Raw genomic sequence first — 19,481 nt, 5'->3', positions numbered from 1 at the left:
TAAATATAGAACGTGAGACTTAGTTTTTTAAAAAACAAAAATATAGATTGATAAGTGTATTAGTCCATTTCTGCATTGCTATAAAGAAATACCTGAGTATGGATAATTTATAAAGAGGTTTAACTGGCTAATGCAGGGTTCTGCAGGCTACAGAGGAAGAAAGGCAGCATCAGCTCGGCTTCTGGGAAGGCCTCAGGAAACTTATAACCATGGTGGAAAGGGATCAGGGAGCCAGCACTTCACACGACCAGAGTAGGAGGAAAAGAGCAAAGAGGGAGGTGCTACACAATTTTAAACAACCAGATCTCATAAGAACTCCATCAGGAGAACAGCACTAAGGGAATGGTGCTAAACCATTAGAAACCTCCCCGATGATAAATTGGGGATTACATTTCAACATGAGATTTGGGTGGGACACAGATCTAAACCATATCAGTAGGCTAATATATGTTTATGGGGAGAAAAAAGTCTGGTTATCTTCAAGAAGGATTCTAGATGGGTTGTTTTCTGATTTTGCTTTATTCTATTATTAATTCGTATTAACTAACATAAGCCAGATTCCAAATTACTAACTATAATAACAGCATTTTAACCAAAAAAATATAAAGGAAGAAACTCAAATACGTTCCCTCATGTATAGGATCCTCCTCATTGCTACTGCATAAATCATAGACATTGGGTGTCTGACACCAATGCCAAACGCTTCACCAGTTACACTTGCTTTGAAATACTGGGCAATTTACCAGCTTCTCTGAAATTTGGTGTTTTACTTCTTCAGCATACAGAATACCATGAAAGTGTAAATGAAGGAAGATAGCTTTTCCTCGAGTACAGGGCTTCCCCACTGGTCCTCTAAAATGATGATTGTTTTGCCGGCCAAACCAGCGGTATCACAGCTTCTGGAGAAGGGGCCAGCACCTTCTTTGTTCTTCATTGCCTCTCCCAAACCATTGTACTTTGCTCATTTTTTAAACTTTGTTTTAGCCTCATATTATCAGTTTATAGTAATCATTAGCCTTTCAATTATCTACTGGCCCCTACATTCCCTGTTTATTTCTTCAAGATTGTATCTCCTCATTTGTTCTCTTTCCAATAACATTCCTGTAGTCCTGGGAGGCGTTTAGACTTCAGGAATTCCTGTCTGTTCAGTATTTTCACTCAAGGACTCAAGGTGAAGGACGAAGGACGACTTTCAGGGTCACAGTCCACATGCCCTACTAGGCGCTCAGGGATATAGGATTCGTTTCCCCATGGGCATTTCGGGAAGCGTAGTCAAGGAGCACTGCAGAGTATCAACGCTTTCCCCTGAACGTTGAGATTCTGGATGTTTTTCCCTCAGCATTCTGAGTGTAGTCCAAACACTCAGAGGAGTCGTGGTCCGTTTGCAGGCGGGTCCCGGGGATTCTGGGAAATGTAGTCCCGACGATCAGTGGAGTCACAGCCACTTCCGCTGGGGGAGGGCTGGGGGGGCGGTGGGTGGTGCGGTTGCCGTCGGGCATTCCGTGGTAGTTTGATCCAGTTCCGCGTTTTGCGGACCCTTTCTAATGTCAGAGACTTAAGCTTGGGGCTTCTCGGGACCTGGCGGTCCGGTTATGGGAAAAGATTCCTCGTTGGAGAGCAGAGGTTTGGAGGGGCGAGGGCGGCGGCTTTTGTTCTGTCAGCGGTGCCTTTTTGGGCTGGGGGCTCTCCTCGCGTCCCGGGGCGGGGCGGGGGCGGGGTCATTGGGACTTGGTCGGGTCGCGTCTCGCCTGGTGTCAGGATTTCCGGGGGGCTCTGAGCTCGCGCACTCCTCCTCCCTGCACTCCAGGCGCGTGGCCACTTCATTACAGTGTAATGTTGGGGTGTTACTTAATCTCCCTGGGCCTCTCCTTGATGTTCTTTAAAACAGGGACTTTAGGACCATCCTTGTAGAATCGTTTTGGGAACTGGAATAGGTTACACAGCACAATCAGTCCCTGTCACTTGGTGACTGGTGGTCTCTTGTTAATTTCCCAGGAAGCCTGTCAGGTCCCCGGATGGCGTCAGAGCTCCAGCAGGAGGGGCCCCAAGCCCTTGTCTCTGATCTCTGCAGGACGCTGGACGATCCCCGACGCCTTCTGACCTCGTTTTAGGAAGGCGAGGGTTGTGTCCACTTCCACGAAGGGAGGGGAATATTTAACTTTTCTTGAGGACAGTGACCGGGTGAGGGTATTTCACACACAGCTCTCTCCTTCCCCAGCCTGAAAAAGGACTGAATGGAGTGACTTCTTGGTTCCTGAAGGCAAAGCTCCACCTGAGTGAGTGTGACTTGTCATTTTTCTTTTACAGAGACCGTATTTTTGTAGCATGTGTAATAGGGCAAGTGTATTTATAATAATTAAGCCTTAATTACTAACTTCAATTGTAGGGGCTGTGTACAATTAAATACGTTTAAGCCGCACTGTGGCTTTGTGGAGAGGTACTGCTTTTTTCCACTCTAAAGATGAGTGTGAGACGCAGGGAGTACCAGTTGTTTGCCCATAGTCACTCAAGTAGTAAGAGATGTAACTGGGGTTGGAACCTGGGCACTCAGGGTCAGAGCCCGAGTTGATCATCTCTTGGATATATTCTCACTGAGGCAGAGGAACTAGCTGGACTCAGGTGGAGAAAGTAAGTTAGAACTTGACTGAAGGACCTTGAGAGCAAGGCTAATCCGCTTGGAGTTTTCTGAGTTTTTAAAAACTGTCAACTATTTTGGTTCATTTATTAAAAATATTTCACATTCTAATAGAACCATATCACTGTGGACCATTCAGAAATTTTTAAAAACTGTCAACTATTTTGTTTCATTTATTAAAAATATTTCACATTCTAATAGAACCATATCACTGTGGACCGTTCAGAAATTACAGAAATATGAAGATATGAAAATTTTAATTATCTATGATTTCAGGTTGGAAAGGTAGTAATGGCTAATTTGTTTTTCTTTTCTTTTCTTTTTTACTTTTTTTTTTTCTGAGATGGAGTCTCTCTCTGTCACCCATGTTGCAGTGCAGTGGCACGATCTTGGCTCACTGCAACCTCCGCTTCCACTACCTGTGTTCAAGCAATTCTCCTGCCTCAGCCTCCCAAGTACCTGGCACTGCAGGCATGTGTCACCATACCTGGCTAATTTTTGTATTTTTAGTAGAGACGGGGTTTCACTGTGTTAGCCAGGATGTTCTCCATCCCCTGACCTCGTGATCTGTCTGCCTCAGCCTCCCAAAGTGCTAGGATTACAGGCGTGAGCCACCGCACCTGGCAGTAATGGTTAAATTTCTAATGCGTTTTGTTTTAGTGGTTCTATGTTTATATTTATTTACTTATAAACGGTTTACAAACTTTTTACTATACTTTTCTCAATGTTTTTCTGCTTATCTGTTTATCCATGGAAATTTCCAAATAAAGAGATAATAAACTGGTGTCTTGCCATATTCTGTCATGCTCATTCTTATTCTTATCATTATTGTTACTCCTGTGACTATTTCCTGATTTTTAAAAGCTTTAATACAGTAATTATATAATTTTAAGTCTATAGAAAAGCTGCAAAATAGTATAGAGGGCCGGGCATGGTGGGTTACACCTGTAATCCCAGCATTTAGGGAGGCCGAGGCTGGTGGATCACTGTCCAGGAGTTCGAGACCAGCCTGGCCAACATGGCAAAAACCCTTGTCTCTACTGAAGATACAAAAATGAGCCTCATGTGGTGTTGGGCGCCTGTAGTCCCAGCTACTTGGGTGGCTGAAGCATGAGAATTGCTTGAACCCGGCAGGAGGAGGTTGCAGTGAGCTGAGATTGCACATTCACTCCAGCCTGGGCCACACGAGCAAAACTCCATCTCAAATAAATAAATAATAAAATTAAATTACTTTTTATGGGTAGATATACCTGTTAGTGGGCATTGTACTGTAAAGAAGAGCATCCTCTGTTTGTCTGTTTGCTTATGTATTCATTCAAAAGTAAATATTCTATCAATATGGACTCAGGACTCAGTCTTTTTAAATTCAGTGACATGTAGATTAATAATTTTTTTCCAACTTTATTGAGGTGGACTTTACCTATCATAGAATTCACCGATTTCAATTGTACAATTCAGTCATCTTTAGGAACTTTGCTGAGTGCAGTAATCATTATAATTTAGCTTAGATCATTTTTATCCCCCAATTGGACTCCTATTGCTCATTTACAGTTAATCCCCATTCTTACCCCAAATCCCCATCAACAAGTAACCTACTTTTTCTTTATATACATTTGTCTGTTCTAGACATTTCATATACATGAAATCATACAATCTGTGGTTTTGTGTGCCTGGCTTCTTCAACTCAGGATAGTGTTTCCAAGGTTCACACAAGTTGTAGCATGAGTGAGTACTTCATTCCTCTCAATTTCCAAATAAGATTCCATTGTATGGATATGCCAGGATTTGTCTATCCATTTTTCCATAGGAGGGCATTTTGGTTGTTTACAGTTTGGGATTATGAATAATTCTGCTGTGAACATTCATGTGCTAATTTACAATACACCTCTGTGTTGGTGGGGACATCCCTGGCCACCTTTTCATGTTACTCTTATAAATGTTTTACAAACTTTTTTTTTTTTTTTTTTTTTGAGACGGAGTTTCACTCATGTTACCCAGGCTGGAGTGCAATGGCGTGATCTCGGCTCACCGCAGCCTCCGCCTCCTGGGTTCAGGCAATTCTCCTGCCTCAGCCTCCTGAGTAGCTGGGATTACAGGCACGCACCACCATGCCCAGCTAATTTTTTGTATTTTTAGTAGAGACGGGGTTTCACCATGTTGACCAGGATGGTCTCGATCTCTTGACCTCGTGATCCACCCGCCTCGGCCTCCCAAAGTGCTGGGATTACAGGCTTGAGCCACCGCGCCCGGCCACAAACTTTTTATTATTGCTTTTCTCAGTGCTTTTCTGCTTATCTGTTTATCCATGGAAATTTCCAAATAAAGAGATAATAAACTTGTGACCTGCCATATTCTGTCGTGCTCATTCCTATTCTTCTCATTATTGTTACTCCTATGACTATTTCCTGATTTCAAAAAACTTTAAAAAGACTTTTTATGTCTTCAATAGTGTTCCAGGCACGATTCTGCCTTCTCTCAAATGGCATAACTCAGGACTCTGCAAATTCCCAGAAACAGGAGGAAAAATGACCACATTCAAGGTGAATAAGGCTTGCCTGTCTTGCTGTTAAAATTCCATCTCACTATTCACATTGTCATGTTTGCTCAGGAAGACTCAAGAACAACTCTGCCTTTTGAGTTGACTTTGGTTTTAGACGTTGTTTATTTTATTATTGCAGTCAGTTGACCTTCTGTATCTGTGGGTTTCACATCTAGGGGTTATGCATCTTTGAGTTTTGCATCTGTGGATTCAACCAACTGCAGATTGAAACTTGAGTATATGTAAGGCTGACCATATGTCTTTTCCTTTTGTGGTTGGTTGAGTCTACAGATGTGGAACCCTGTACTGTACTACAAACACTATTTTAGATAAGAGATTTGAGCATCACAAATTATGGTATCCTCAGGGGTCCTTGAACCAATTCCCCAAGCATTTTGAAAGACAACTGTATTTCTTTTATAGAGCAGAAAAATTAGTGGGAATGAACAGTTCTCCCACCTCTCTGCTTACATATTAGCCGTTTTTATTTTCTTACAGTCTTTTCCTAATGTGCATTCGTAACTATTAGTATTCATATGTATCTCATTTTTAATTATTATTTATTCATTAGGTACTAAATAATGTTCATTTTTTGAGGTTATGCCATATTCCCCTTTAATTAATGTTTCTTTTTATTTTTGACTACCTCCCACTCACGGACAAGTAGATGATTTAAGAATTTCATTGTTTTAAATAACACTGCAGTGACAATTTTCCTACATAACCTTTTCCTCAAAAAGCAATTCCGAAAACTTTCTGCTGATTTTTTTGTCTTTAAGGTACTGGAAGCTCAATTTTGAAAGGGTACTTTTGACATGTACCACATTGGCTGTTTTGTAGATAGAATATTCTAACATGGCATAGCACAACAGGCTATAATGCTGCTTTACACAAATATTGTTGGAGTTTTCATATAGGAAGGGCTAGATTCTGTGTTCTCCATGCCTCAATCACACCTTATATGCATTTTATTTACTAGTGTCTTATGCCTTCATGTAGTAACCAGTTTGACCAAAGTAGTAGGTAGTAACCTTCATTTAAAACGTCCAGTGATGCTGAACATTTGCCAGTCACTTGTGTTCTGTTACCGCATTTACTCAGAGCAGTGGAGTGAGGAGGTTCCCGGCCTCTTCTTTCTCTTAAACGTGAAATATGAGAAACCTGCTCAGATTGGCATAGGAAATCAGGGGTCAGGAACATTAGCCATTCCATTCAAGTGAAAGTGAGAGACAAAGGGAAACAAATATTTCTCAATTGAATGACCCATGGCGTGGGTGTCTGGAGTGCCCTGTTGGGTGATGACGTCCATAGGTATTGGGGGACACCTTGTCTTCCTAATGTGGCGGCCCCTCAGGTGCACTATAAGATGCTCAGCACTCTGGGTGCACAAGGATGATGATCAGCACAGTGATTATATAAAACCTTTAAATTACTCCATGACAAAAGATACCTTACAGAGTATTAAGAGAAAACATAACAAGCTAGGGCAAAAATATTTATCACACAGGTGCCAAAAAAGATGAAATTTATAATAAAGGCTGGTATTCATTTATAATTAAGTAAGTAAGAATAAGAAAAAGAATTGTTGGCCGGTGCGGTGGCTCACGCCTGTAATCACAGCACTTTGGGAGGCCAAGGCGGGCAGATCTTCTGAGGTCAGGAGTGCAAGACTAGCCTGACCAACATGGAGAAACCCCATCTCTACTAAAAATACAAAATTAGCCAGGCATGGTGGCGCATGCCTGTAATCCCAGCTACTTGGGAGGCTGAGGCAGGAGAATCACCTGAACCCAGGAGGCAGAGGTTACAGTGAGCTGAGATCACGCCATTGCACCCCAGCCTGGACAACAAGAGCGAAAATGCATCTCAAAAAAAAAAAAAAAAAGAAATGTTATTCTTAATTAGATTACCAAAACCATTGGAAAATTTGTAACCTGATGTTGCTCATCATGTAGAGAAACAAGGTACTTGTATTCTCTTGAAAGATTAGGGAGGCAGTAAAAAGGTTAGGAAAAAAATCTGCCATTATGTGATTTATAGTTTTAATTGTGTTTATGTTTAGGTGTTTTATTTTTCATTTGCAATTAGTTTACTTATTTTTTTGGGACAGGGTCTCACTCTGTCACCCAGGCTAGAGTGCAGTAGTGGGATCATGGCTCACCACAATCTTGATTTCCTGGGCTCAAGCACTTCCCTCATCTCAGCCTCCTGAGTACGTATGGCCACAGGCACACACCACCACATGCAGCTAATTTTTTGTAGAGACAGGGTCTCACCATGTTGGCCAGGCTGGTCTTGAACTCCTGGGCTCAAACAGCCTACCAGCCTTGGCCTGCCAAAGTACTGGGATTACAGGTGTGACCCACTGTGCGTGGCCTGCAATCATTTTAAATACACATGAAAGTAAGATCTACTTGGCGTGGTAGCTCGTGCCTGTAATCCCAGAACTTTGGGAGGCCAACGCAGGCGGATCACTTGAGGTCAGAAGTTCAAGACTAGCCTGACCAACATGGTGAAACCCTGTCTCTACTGAAAATACAAAATTAGCCGAGCATGGTGGCACATGCCTGTAATCCCAGCTACTTGGGAGGCTGAGGCAGGTGAATCACTCGAATCCGGGAGGCAGAGGTTGCAGTGAGCCAAGATGGTGCCATTGCACTCCAGCCTGGGCAACAAGAGCGAAACTCGGTCTCAAAAAAAAAAAGTTTTGGCTGTGAACTGAATCAAAAATAAAATAAAATAAAAATTAAAAAGTAAGATCCACGTAAAATGATGTTTTTGCTGGATTGGCTGTAATGAGAAAAATATTTAAAATTAAATATTCATTATTTAGAACAGGTAGGTACAGATCATCAGTTCCCTCGAATAATATGCAGTCATGAAGTAAGATGAAATAGATGATGATAATAATAATAAATAATAGCTAATGTTTGTTAGGCACTTCGTCTGTGCCACACACTATTCCAAATGCTATATGTGGTCTCTTGTTCAGCCTTTGAAAGAACTCTGTCATGGAAGAACTGTCATATCCAAGATGAAACTAGGTGAACTTATCCAAGGTCACACAACTTTGAAGGGCACCCTTGTGGTGTACACTGAGGTATGATGGCTCCAGATCATGACACCAAATACTGCAGGTAGTGATGGTGCTGTGTGCCCTAGGTAAACAGAAGGAAAACTATATAGCAGTTCCAAACATGTTCCCCAAAGCTTGTTAGTTTGGCAGACTTTCATGAAAAGGGATAGCATCCAGGGTTCCTGTGTGAGAGGAGGAAGGTGGATGTTATCATGTTATGTTGGTTCTGACTTGCTAAATGTTTCTGGGGCAATTGGTAATATTTACCAAAAGGTGAAACCTGTATGGCTCAGGATGCATCATTTAGAGTTCTAGATAGCTACTTACAAATAGACTCAGTGAAGGCACAAAGACAACATTGAAGGCTATTGTCACTGATGTACCTTTACTGACGCTAAGGAAAATGGAAGCGTGGCATTGGTAAGATGGAAGGGGAAGGGCTGAGAAATCTACACATTAAGTCTCTGAAAATCTGGACCAACTTACCCTGCATACTCTCCACCTTCTCAGTGCTGTTTCTTTTCAAGTGGTTGTTAATAATGCTGAAGCATGGTGTGTTTGATGTTATAGGAGGGACTGACCTTCAAGGACGTGGCTGTGGTCTTCACTGAGGAGGAGCTGGGGCTGCTCAACCCTGTCCAGAGGAATCTGTACAGAGATGTGATGCTGGAGAACTTCAGGAACCTGCTCTCAGTGGGTGAGGACATGAGCCTTGTGACACTGAATGTCAGTCTCCTGGAGTGATTTTGTGTCTTCAGGTGTTCAACAGTTTGGAGGTTTTGAATTAGTCACTCACATTTGTGGACCTGACTTTTCTATCAACAGTTTTTAGTGAAATAAAATGAGATAGAAAATGTCCGAGTTCATTAGAAGAAATGGAATACATAGCAAATAAAACTGGTAAATTGCATGAGTGGTGTGAGAACCGGTGGGAGGAGATTTAATGAAGATAGACTGGGGCTGAGCATGGTGGCTGACACCTGTAATCCCAGCACTTTGGGAGGCCGAGGTGGGTGGATCACCCGAGTTCAGGAGTTTGAGACCAGCCTGGCCAACATAGCAGAACTCCGTCTCTACTAAAAACTAAAAAATACGAAAATTGACCAGATGTGGTGGTACATGCCTGTTATCCCAGCTACTTGGGAGACTGAGGCATGAGAATCACTTGAACCTGGGAGGCAGAGGTTGTAGTGAGCCTAGCTCATGCCACTGTACTCCAGCCTGGGTGACAGTAAGACTGCCGCAAAAAAAAAAAAAAAAAAAAGCGAAAAAAAGAAAATAGATGTTGGTTAGAAATGTAGTTTAGCAATGCAACAAGATGTAACAGTATTTTGTCGTTTGAGATAACACCCAGAGTTTTTTGTTTTATTTTTTAAGAAGATTAAGGAGCACAGACAGAAAGGTGAGGTTGGAGTGAAAGTTTAATAAGTAAAAGAAGAAAGCTTTTTGTCAGCAGAGAGGGGAACCCAAACGGGGTGCCCCCTATGAAACTGGGGTGTGGGATTTTTGTGGACTGGCAAGGAGAAGGAATGTAGTTTGTGGGCTATTTTGGAGAAAGTATGGCTTAGCTTGGCCTGGGACAAACTGGCCGAAGTGATGATTTACAGAGGCTGGACTTACAGTTTGAGAAAAAGAAAGTAGAGTGCCCACTGGAACCCACTGGAACCCACTGGAACCCACTGGAACCCACTGTACCCAGGCCCACGAAAGAAGAAGAAACTTTTTCCTGGGAGCCCACTGACTATGCAAAGGGCAAAGGTGTTCTTATGCCAGGCCTTGTTCCTTTATCTGAGTGAGCTGGAGATTTGTATACATTTTTTTCCTAATGGGCCAGAGGTTTTTCTGTCTGTGCAGCAGTGGGCATGTCTCCAGGCACAACACCCTGTGCTAGTTCCCTTATCAGTGCCTGTAGCTTAAAAATTTTTTTTCCAGGCTGCTTTTTATGTTATATAAAAATAACTCACAAACCCATGGGTCAGGGGGCTCTCCAAAGACCCTTCCTTTGCTGTCTACCTAAGGCAAGCTAGCTAACTCCTTTCAGAAATAGGTTTTTATAGCACATATTTATGTGTATTTGTCCAGATCTTGAAATACTGACATTTCTTCATTAGGTAATTCTATAAGTGTTTGAAAAACTCTGCTTTTGATTGATTGATCAGTATACAGTAGTAATTCAAATTGCCAGTAAGTTCAGTTGTACCTTCAGTGTGTTTGTTTTAAATATGTGACTTTGCATGTTTTAGGGCATCACCCCTTCAAACATGGTGTATTCCTTTTAGAAGGGGAAAAAAAGCTTGATATGATGAAGAAAGCCACCCAAAGAAAAGAGAAATCAGGCAAGAACCAAGCAGCTGAGAGTCCTTTTGCATGATTGTCCATCTGTTGTACTCCTCTCCCCTGCTGTTGCTGTCATATGGTCCAAATTGCCAAATCTCTGTCCTGGATGATTGCAACAGCCTTCATACTAAGTGCAGTACAAAGCCAGGTATACTTTAAGGTATAATGTATGTTCTCCTACAGGCTGTTCTCCATGTTACAGCGAAAGTGATTTTTTGGAAATATAAGTCAGATTGCTGTTCCTCTGCTTAAGACCCTGTATGGGGCTGGGCACAGTGGCTCACACCTGTAATCCCAGCACTTTGGGAGGCCGAAGCAGGAGGATCACCTGAAGTCAGGAGTTTGAGACCAACCTGGCCTACATGGCAAAACCCCATCTCTACTAAAAATACAAAAATTAGCCAGGCGTGGTGGCAAGCGCCTGTAGTCCCAGCTACTTGGGAGGCTTAGGCAGGAGAATCAGCTGAACCCAAGAGGCGAGGTTGCTGTGAGCTAGAGAAAGTATGGCGAGATCACACCACTGCACTCCAGCCTGGGCAACAGAACGACACTCTGTCTAAAAAAAAAAAACAGACTCTGAATGGCTTCTTATTATTTATTTTTTTTTTTTTGAGACGGAGTTTCGCTCTTGTTACCCAGGCTGGAGTGCAATGGCGCAATCTCGGCTCACCGCAACCTCCGCCTCCTGGGTTCAGGCAATTCTCCTGCCTCAGCCTCCTGAGTAGCGGGGATTACAGGCACATGCCACCATGCCCAGATAATTTTTTGTATTTTTTTAGTAGAGACGGGGTTTCACCATGTTGACCAGGATGGTCTCAATCTCTTGACCTCGTGATCCACCCGCCTCGGCCTCCCAAAGTGCTGGGATTACAGGCGTGAGCCACCGCGCCCAGCCAGTTGAAGCCTTTTATAGGAGCTCATAGAGTCCTACGTGTTCTGCTCTTCATCCCCCTCTGCCTCTCTGACTACATCTCCTGTATTCTACCTCTCGCTCCATCTTTGCCAGCCACATCATCCTCCCTACTATTTCCCAGACCGGCTAAGGACACTATATTACTAGTATTATTAAGACAGAGTCTCAAAAAAGAAAATGAATAAAAATTTAATGTGTTTATATATATATATATGAACACAATTTTTCCTTTATTTTAATAAAGACCTGGCTTTTATTTTCAACTAGTTGACATTATAACCTGGGAAGAATGAAGAAACTTCTTGCTCAAAATTGTCACATCATCAGAGAGACTTGTCCCCTCAAAAAACTACTATTTTTAAGGGTCAGTTTGTTAAATCCAATCATATATTCATCATATATATATAATATACCAAGAGTTACATACTCTCCTATTAATATTTTTTCAAGGTGTCATGCTTGGAAATTGTCTATCTATTTGAAGCAATTTGTTTAATTAAGGACCAGGTACCTTCTAGAACCCACGTTTTTTAGCTCTTTTGAGCATGAGCCATAGCAAGAAATGCATCTTTTACTGTAACCAGAACAATGAAACAAACAATACATGTCTGTGTAGATTGACATTATTGCTTTAGTAAGCATTTCACCTAAGGACCCCTTTCCTGCTGGTGGTAATGCTCTGATAGTTTCTATCCTGGTTGTTTTTTTCTGAATGCTTATTACAAGCTTTTAAATTTATTTCACAGCTCTTTAAAGGGCTACAGTTGCTAATTTGAAAAACTGTTGTGAAAGGCCCAACTTAACTACATTCAGAGCTTCAGAGGGAACCAGTATATAGGCCTTTCTGCTTGCTTTTCATCCCAAGTGATTCTTGCCACCTTCAAATTTTATCATTAGCCTCATCCTGGATGTACCTGTCCCTTGTACAGCTTTTCAACTTCTCTGCAAAATTAAAATTTTCTGTTCTTTTCCTACTTTGAATTACTTATTTGGAAAAGATGTTTTTCTTCTAGGACTTGGCTTAAATTCTCACATGAAAAAGTCAAACTGGGGTTCATTTATTCATTCAACATGCATTTATTGAGCATTCACTGTGACAGGCATAGTTCTGGACAGTGGTTACAAAGTAGGAAAGTGTAAAATGAGTATTATGTCAGAATTAGAAAATCCTTCCCTCATTGATGCTGCATTGTTGTGGGAAGGACATACATTAAATAACCAGTAACTTAGTATGTCCAAGTGGTGAAAGTGCTGTGAAGAACATAAACAAGTTCGAATTACCAGAGGTGAATTGGGTGAAGACAGGATTCATTGTTTTTCAATGGGTAATAAAGCAGGCCTCACTGGTGAGCTGACATTGAGCAAAGACCCACAAGACATGAGGAACCATCCATATCGCTATCTGGGAAGAGTTCCTGCCTAAATATAACACCTGCTGTGAGACTGGCTTTCAGAGTATACACTGTGACATCATCTTTTTCTTCTCGCCATCTCCATCTCAGTTGTGAAAGATTGGAGCCTACTTTTTCACTTTTTTTTTTTCCTGGAGGTCTGAATTACTGCTAGATCTTAAAATAATGTATGTTATCAGTTCAACTTTTTTTCCCTTTTGTCATCACGTAGGACACTTGCCAACAGAAGCTAAAGTTTCACCATCTGCTTATCTGCTATATTTTAGTCAGTATGTGGTTAGATAGTTGCTCCCAGGCTGCAAGTCATGTTAACCATTCCAGTCACCCAGACATTGAAGTAACTTTCCAATAAAATGACCAAGGCAGAGTTATGTAGACACCATTTAACAAATGTCTGCTGATACAAAGGAGGAGGCAGCTTTTTTTTTTTTTTTTTTCGCCTGACAGAGTCTCACTCTGTCACTCAGGTTGAAGTAGAGTGATACAATCATGGCTCACAGCAGCCTCTAACTCCTGCATTCAAGCGGTCCTCCATCTCAGCCTCCCAAGTAGTGGGAACTACAGGTGCATGCCACCACCACATCTGTCCAATTTTTGAAAAAGGTTTTCAGTGGGGACAGAGTCTTGCTAAATTGTCCAGGCTGGTCTTGAACTCCTGGGCTCATATGATCCTCTGGCTTCAGCCTCCCAAAGTGCTGGAATTACAGGTGTGAGCCACTGCACCCTGCCAAGAGGCAGCTTTTAAATCACTATTCCTGAAGAGAGGGAAGTAAGTTTTTCCCCTGTAAAAATTTCTTTAGAGGTACTTCTTTCCACTAAACTTTTGTGGAAGAGTTCATTTAAAAAATTATTTCCAAATATTTAGATCTCTTTGTACAAGGTTAAACATTTTGGAATATTATTAAGGATAAACCTTTCAGAAGACACATTTTAAATGTAAGTTATATTAGAAGTGGTCAAGAGTTTATAATAGTTGCCAACTCATTTAATGTCTATCAACACAGAAAAATAAGTATATATGTTTTGCAGAATTTTCAAGAATATGGTTGACCCTTGAACAACATGGGGGTTGGGGACACTAATTCCCCTCACAGTAAAAATCCATGTACAGTAAAAATCCATGTATAACTTATGACTGCTCCCTAAAATTTAACTAAAAAGACCTACTAATAACATAAACGAGGCCGGGCGCGGTGGCTCAAGCCTGTAATCCTAGCACTTTGAGAGGCCAAGGCGGGTGGATCACGAGGTCAAGAGATCGAGACCATCCTGGTCAACATGGTGAAACCCTGTCTCTACTAAAAATACAAAAAATCAGCTGGGCATGGTGGCGCGTGCCTGTAGTCCCAGCTACTGAGGAGGCTGAGGCAGGAGAATTGCCTGAACCCAGGAGGCGGAGGTTGCGGTGAGCCAAGATCGCACCATTGCACTCCAGCCTGGGTAACGAGAGCGAAACTCCGTCTCAAAAAAAAAAAAAAAAAAAAAAAAAACATAAACGGTCAATTAACACATATTTTATATGTTATAATGTATTATATACTATATTTTTATAATAAAGAAATAATTATTTATTCTTGCAATAGAGAGAAGAGAAAATGTTATTAAGAAAATTTTAAGGAGGAAGATGAGGGATTGGTCTTGCTGGCTAAGGGATGACAGAGATGGAAGAAAATCCATGTATTTAAGTGGACACATGCAATTCAAACCTGTGTTGTTCAAGGGTCAGCTGTTTGAACATGTAGATATAAATATTTCAGGTTATTTAATAATTTGAATATGTACATGAACCTAAACTGCAAAGTATTTTATTATTTTCTTGCTTTCCCTTGAAGTTCTTGTTGATTCATATTATGTATGTTTTTTTAAACTTTTAATTTTATTTATTTATTTATTTGAGATGAAGTCTTGCTCTTGTCCCCCAGGCTGGAGTGCAATGGCGTGATCTTAGCTCACTGCAACCTCTGCCTCCTGGGTTCAAGCCATTCTCCTCCCTCAGCCTGTGGAGAGGCTGGGATCATGGGCATCTGCCACCACACCCAGCTAATTTTTGCATTTTTAGTAGGGACAGGGTTTCACCATGTTTTCCAGGCTGGTCTGGAACTCCTGACCTCAGGTGATCCACCTGCCTCAGCCTCCCAAAGGGCTGGGATTACAGGCATGAGCCACTACACTTGGCCTTTTAATATTTTTAATAGAGAAACATTCTTGCTTTGTTGCCCAGACTGGTCTCAAACCCTGGCTTCAAACTATATCCTTCTGCCCCAGCCTCCCAAAATGCTGAGCTATACAGGCATAACCATAGCCTATGCTTTTCATATTTATATAATTTACTATTTGTTATTCTACATTGACTTTAAAATTCAGTGGAAATGGCAGTACAATTTGTATCATATTATTAATTTTTTTTTTTTTTTTTTTGAGACGGAGTTTCGCTCTTGTTACCCAGGCTGGAGTGCAATGGCGCGATCTTGGCTCACCGCAACCTCCGCCTCCTGGGTTCAGGCAATTCTCCTGCCTCAGCCTCCTGAGTAGCTGGGATTACAGGCATGCGCCACCATGCCCAGCTTCATATTATTAATTTTTAAAATTAACTCTGACTTCTAACTTGTATCTCACTTAGGAGACTTGGTATGGTCTAATGCCTAGTAGATAGCATCCAATTAGACTACCTCTTGATTTCTCTAGGCATGCAAATCAGAGATCATGATACACAGTGGAAAAGACAATTACACAAACTGGATCGTCTCTGGATTTGTTAAAATCCCATGCTCTCTCCTAAGTATGACATCTTGAAAACTTTAAACAGAGACTTCAGTTTTCACATCTCTGAATTCTCTGTCCTTACAGCAGACAAGATCCACAGTGAGATGGAGGCAGGACCACATGAAGAACTTTCCTGGGGGCAAATCTGGAAACAGATTGCAAGTGATTTAGTCAAGTATGAAGACTCTATGATAAATATTTCTCAGTTCCCCAAACAAGGTGATTTGTCCTGCCAGGTTAGGGCAGGACTATATACAACTCACATGGAACAGAAGCTTTACCAATATAAGGAGGACAAAAAGTCCTTCACTGATGCCTGCAACTTTGACCTTCATCAACAGTTACACCCAGGAGAGAAGTCTCATACATGTGATGAGTGTGGAAAAAGCTTCTGTTACATCTCAGCCCTTCATATTCATCAGAGAGTCCACATGGGAGAGAAACGCTATAAGTGTGACTTGTGTGGTAAGGAATTCAGTCAAAGCTCACATCTGCAAACTCATCAGAGAGTCCATACTGTAGAGAAACCATTCAAATGTGTGGAATGTGGAAAAGGCTTCAGTCGTAGATCAACACTTACTGTGCATTGCAAATTACACACAGGAGAGAAACCTTACAATTGTGAGGAATGTGGGAGGGCCTTCATACATGCTTCCCATCTTCAGGAACATCAGAGAATCCATACTGGGGAGAAACCATTCAAATGTGATACATGTGGTAAGAACTTCCGTCGTAGATCAGCACTTAATAATCATTGCATGGTCCACACAGGAGAGAAACCATACAAATGTGAGGACTGTGGTAAGTGTTTCACTTGTAGCTCAAACCTTCGTATCCATCAAAGGGTCCACACAGGAGAGAAACCTTACAAGTGTGAAGAATGTGGTAAGTGCTTTATTCAGCCTTCACAATTTCAGGCCCATCGGAGAATCCACACTGGAGAGAAACCATATGTATGTAAAGTGTGTGGTAAGGGTTTCATTTACAGTTCAAGTTTTCAGGCCCATCAGGGAGTCCACACTGGAGAGAAGCCGTATAAATGCAATGAGTGTGGGAAGAGCTTCAGAATGAAAATTCATTATCAAGTACATCTGGTGGTCCACACAGGGGAGAAACCCTATAAATGTGAGGTATGTGGAAAAGCCTTCCGTCAGAGTTCATATCTTAAAATCCATCTGAAAGCACATAGTGTACAGAAACCTTTTAAGTGTGAGGAGTGTGGACAGGGCTTCAATCAAAGCTCACGACTTCAGATTCACCAGCTGATCCATACCGGTGAGAAACCGTACAAATGTGAAGAGTGCGGAAAGGGATTCAGTCGTAGAGCAGATCTTAAAATTCATTGTAGGATACACACAGGAGAGAAGCCATATAATTGTGAGGAGTGTGGGAAGGTCTTCAGTCAGGCCTCACATCTTCTGACCCATCAGAGAGTTCACAGTGGGGAAAAACCATTTAAATGTGAAGAGTGTGGGAAGAGCTTCAGTCGGAGTGCACACCTTCAAGCCCATCAAAAAGTCCACACTGGAGAAAAGCCATACAAATGTGGGGAGTGTGGAAAGGGCTTCAAGTGGAGCTTGAACCTTGACATGCATCAGAGGGTGCACACTGGAGAAAAGCCATATACATGTGGGGAGTGTGGGAAGCACTTCAGTCAGGCCTCAAGTCTCCAACTTCATCAGAGTGTCCACACAGGAGAGAAACCGTACAAATGTGATGTGTGTGGTAAAGTCTTCAGTCGGTCTTCACAACTACAGTATCATAGGCGAGTTCACACTGGGGAGAAACCTTACAAATGTGCAATATGTGGTAAGAGCTTTAGCTGGCGATCAAATCTTGTAAGTCATCACAAAATTCATGCTGCTGGTATATTCTATGAAAATGATGAGAGTAATAAGAATATCAGATAATTGTCAGAGAAAGGAAGTTTGACAAGGTGATTAAAACAAAACAAAACTCATGTACAACCTGAATGCTTGTAATCAGATTTCATAGGAGACAAAAATTTTCTTTATCAGCTTCCTTGAATTTGATTTGATTTGTAACGCTCCACATTTCCATCTAGACATTTTTTTTTTTTTTAACTGAGTCTCATTCTCTTGCTTATGCTGGATGCAGTGGTGCAATCTCAGCTCACTGCAACTTCCACCTCCTGTTTCCAGCGATTCTCCTGCCTCAGCCTCCTGAGTGGCTAGGATTATAGGCACATGCCACCACACCCGGGTAATTTTTGTATTTTTAGTAGAGACAAGGTTTCACCATGTTGGCCAGGCTGGTCTTGAACTCCTGACCTCAGGTGATCCACCTGCCTCCGCCTCCCAAAGTGCTGGGATTATAGGCATGAGCCACCACACCTGGCCTCCATCTAGATTTTGAAATGATTGCCTTCTAATTACTGTGGCATTCTCTTATTTAAAGTATTTGTTTTATTTAAGGCAGTGTTTAAGCAATAGCTCGACATATCCCAGTGGTCCAGTGACCACACAGCTGAGAACCGTTGTTAAGTAGTACAATAAAGAATTCTGTAAAAACTTTGACATTTATAGGATGTCACCTAGGAAACAGGACTTAGAAAATAGGTTTGACCTGGGCTTTAAAAAAGTATATTGATGAAGGTGCCAGAATTGATGTCCATTAGACTGTAAGCTCCATGGGGGCAGGAACTTTGGGGCTGAATCTATACAACCTTAACATTGACTAGTGATTGTAGGTGTGCTCAATACTTGTTTGTTAACTGAATCAAAAGGAGTAAATGTACAATATTTGAACATTGTACCCAGAGGAAGAAACCTGCAAAATAAAATTATTTGGGGGAAATGAACATTTGTTAAAATGTAGAAAACCACTAGATACTGCATTCTACAATATTAATACGGTATTATATTACCCTTTTACAGTTGACACGTGTCCTCTCTCTAATCTCTCTTCTCAAATTTGGTTCTTATTGTTTGAGAGCCTGTCTAGTTTCCCCAAGGTTGTATAAAACATAAGTTGAAGTACCTTTATTTTTATTTTTGAGACAGGATTTTGCTCTGTCACCATGGCTGGAGTGCAGTGGTGCAATCATGGCTCACTGCTGCCTTGTCCTCCCAGGCTCAATCCATCTTCCTCGCTCACCCTCTGAATAGCTGGGACCACAGGCACGTGCCTCCACACCCACCTAATTTTTGTATATTTTGTAGAGACAGGGTTTCACCATGTTGCTCAGGCTAGTCTTGAACTCTTGAGCTCAAGCAATCCACCTGCCTTGGCCTCCCAAAGTGTTGGAATTATACGCATGAGCCACTGCACCCGGCCAAGTTGAAGTATCTTTTGTGATTTTTCTGACAGTGCAGACGAAAAAAAAAAATTAAGCTGACAAGAGATTACTGAATATTACACCAATGAATTTTTAATCCATCAGTGTTAAGGCAGGGATTTACTCTAACACTTTTTTTTTTTCCAAGATGGGGGGTTTCACCATGATGGCCAGGCTGGTCTTGAACTCTTGACCTCAGGTGATCCGCCCACCTCGGCCTCCCAAAGTGCTAGGATTACAGGTGTAAGCCACCATGCCCGGCCCTACTCTAACACTTTTAAAGTGTCAGAAGTAGTTGCCAATGACAAAAATTTTATCACCCCTCCTTGAATTTATTTGATTTCTGACTTTCCACATTTCCATCCAGACTTTGAAATGACTGCCTTCTAATAACTGTAGCATTCTCTTATTATTACTTCTCTACCTGAGTATTAATAAGTACTTCTCAGGTAGAGAAGTATTAAGAGAATAAGGAAAAGCATGGTAAATGTCAATCCTGCCCAAATAA

General features: G+C 41.6%; 1 protein-coding gene across 3 annotated transcripts in view; it reads left to right on the top strand.

The window, feature by feature from the left end:
• Positions 1–412: 412 nt before the first annotated feature.
• ZNF234 (zinc finger protein 234) overlaps positions 413–19,481 on the top strand; it is a 21,772-nt gene continuing 2,703 nt past the window's right edge. Inside the window, exons 1-6 of one of the 3 annotated variants that reach the window (XM_032262776.1) lie at positions 413–1,623; positions 2,219–2,276; positions 5,085–5,175; positions 8,821–8,947; positions 10,494–10,586; positions 15,760–18,496. In XM_032262776.1, coding sequence (XP_032118667.1) covers positions 5,161–5,175; positions 8,821–8,947; positions 10,494–10,586; positions 15,760–17,585 — 2,061 coding nt within the window. In that variant the 5' untranslated portion in view covers positions 413–1,623; positions 2,219–2,276; positions 5,085–5,160 and the 3' untranslated portion in view covers positions 17,586–18,496. Of the gene's footprint in view, positions 1,624–2,218; positions 2,277–5,084; positions 5,176–8,820; positions 8,948–10,493; positions 10,587–15,759; positions 18,497–19,481 lie in introns of those variants that run through there. The other 2 variants (XM_032262778.1, XM_032262777.1) reach the window with 2 other exon arrangements.

The sequence above is a fragment of the Sapajus apella genome, unplaced genomic scaffold (genome assembly GCF_009761245.1).
Source record: "Sapajus apella isolate SASKATOON/1434 unplaced genomic scaffold, GSC_monkey_1.0 scaffold130, whole genome shotgun sequence".
Taxonomy (NCBI): domain Eukaryota; kingdom Metazoa; phylum Chordata; class Mammalia; order Primates; family Cebidae; genus Sapajus; species Sapajus apella.
The sequence above is the reverse complement of the archived record's forward strand: the minus strand, read 5'-3'. Positions and strand labels throughout refer to the sequence as shown.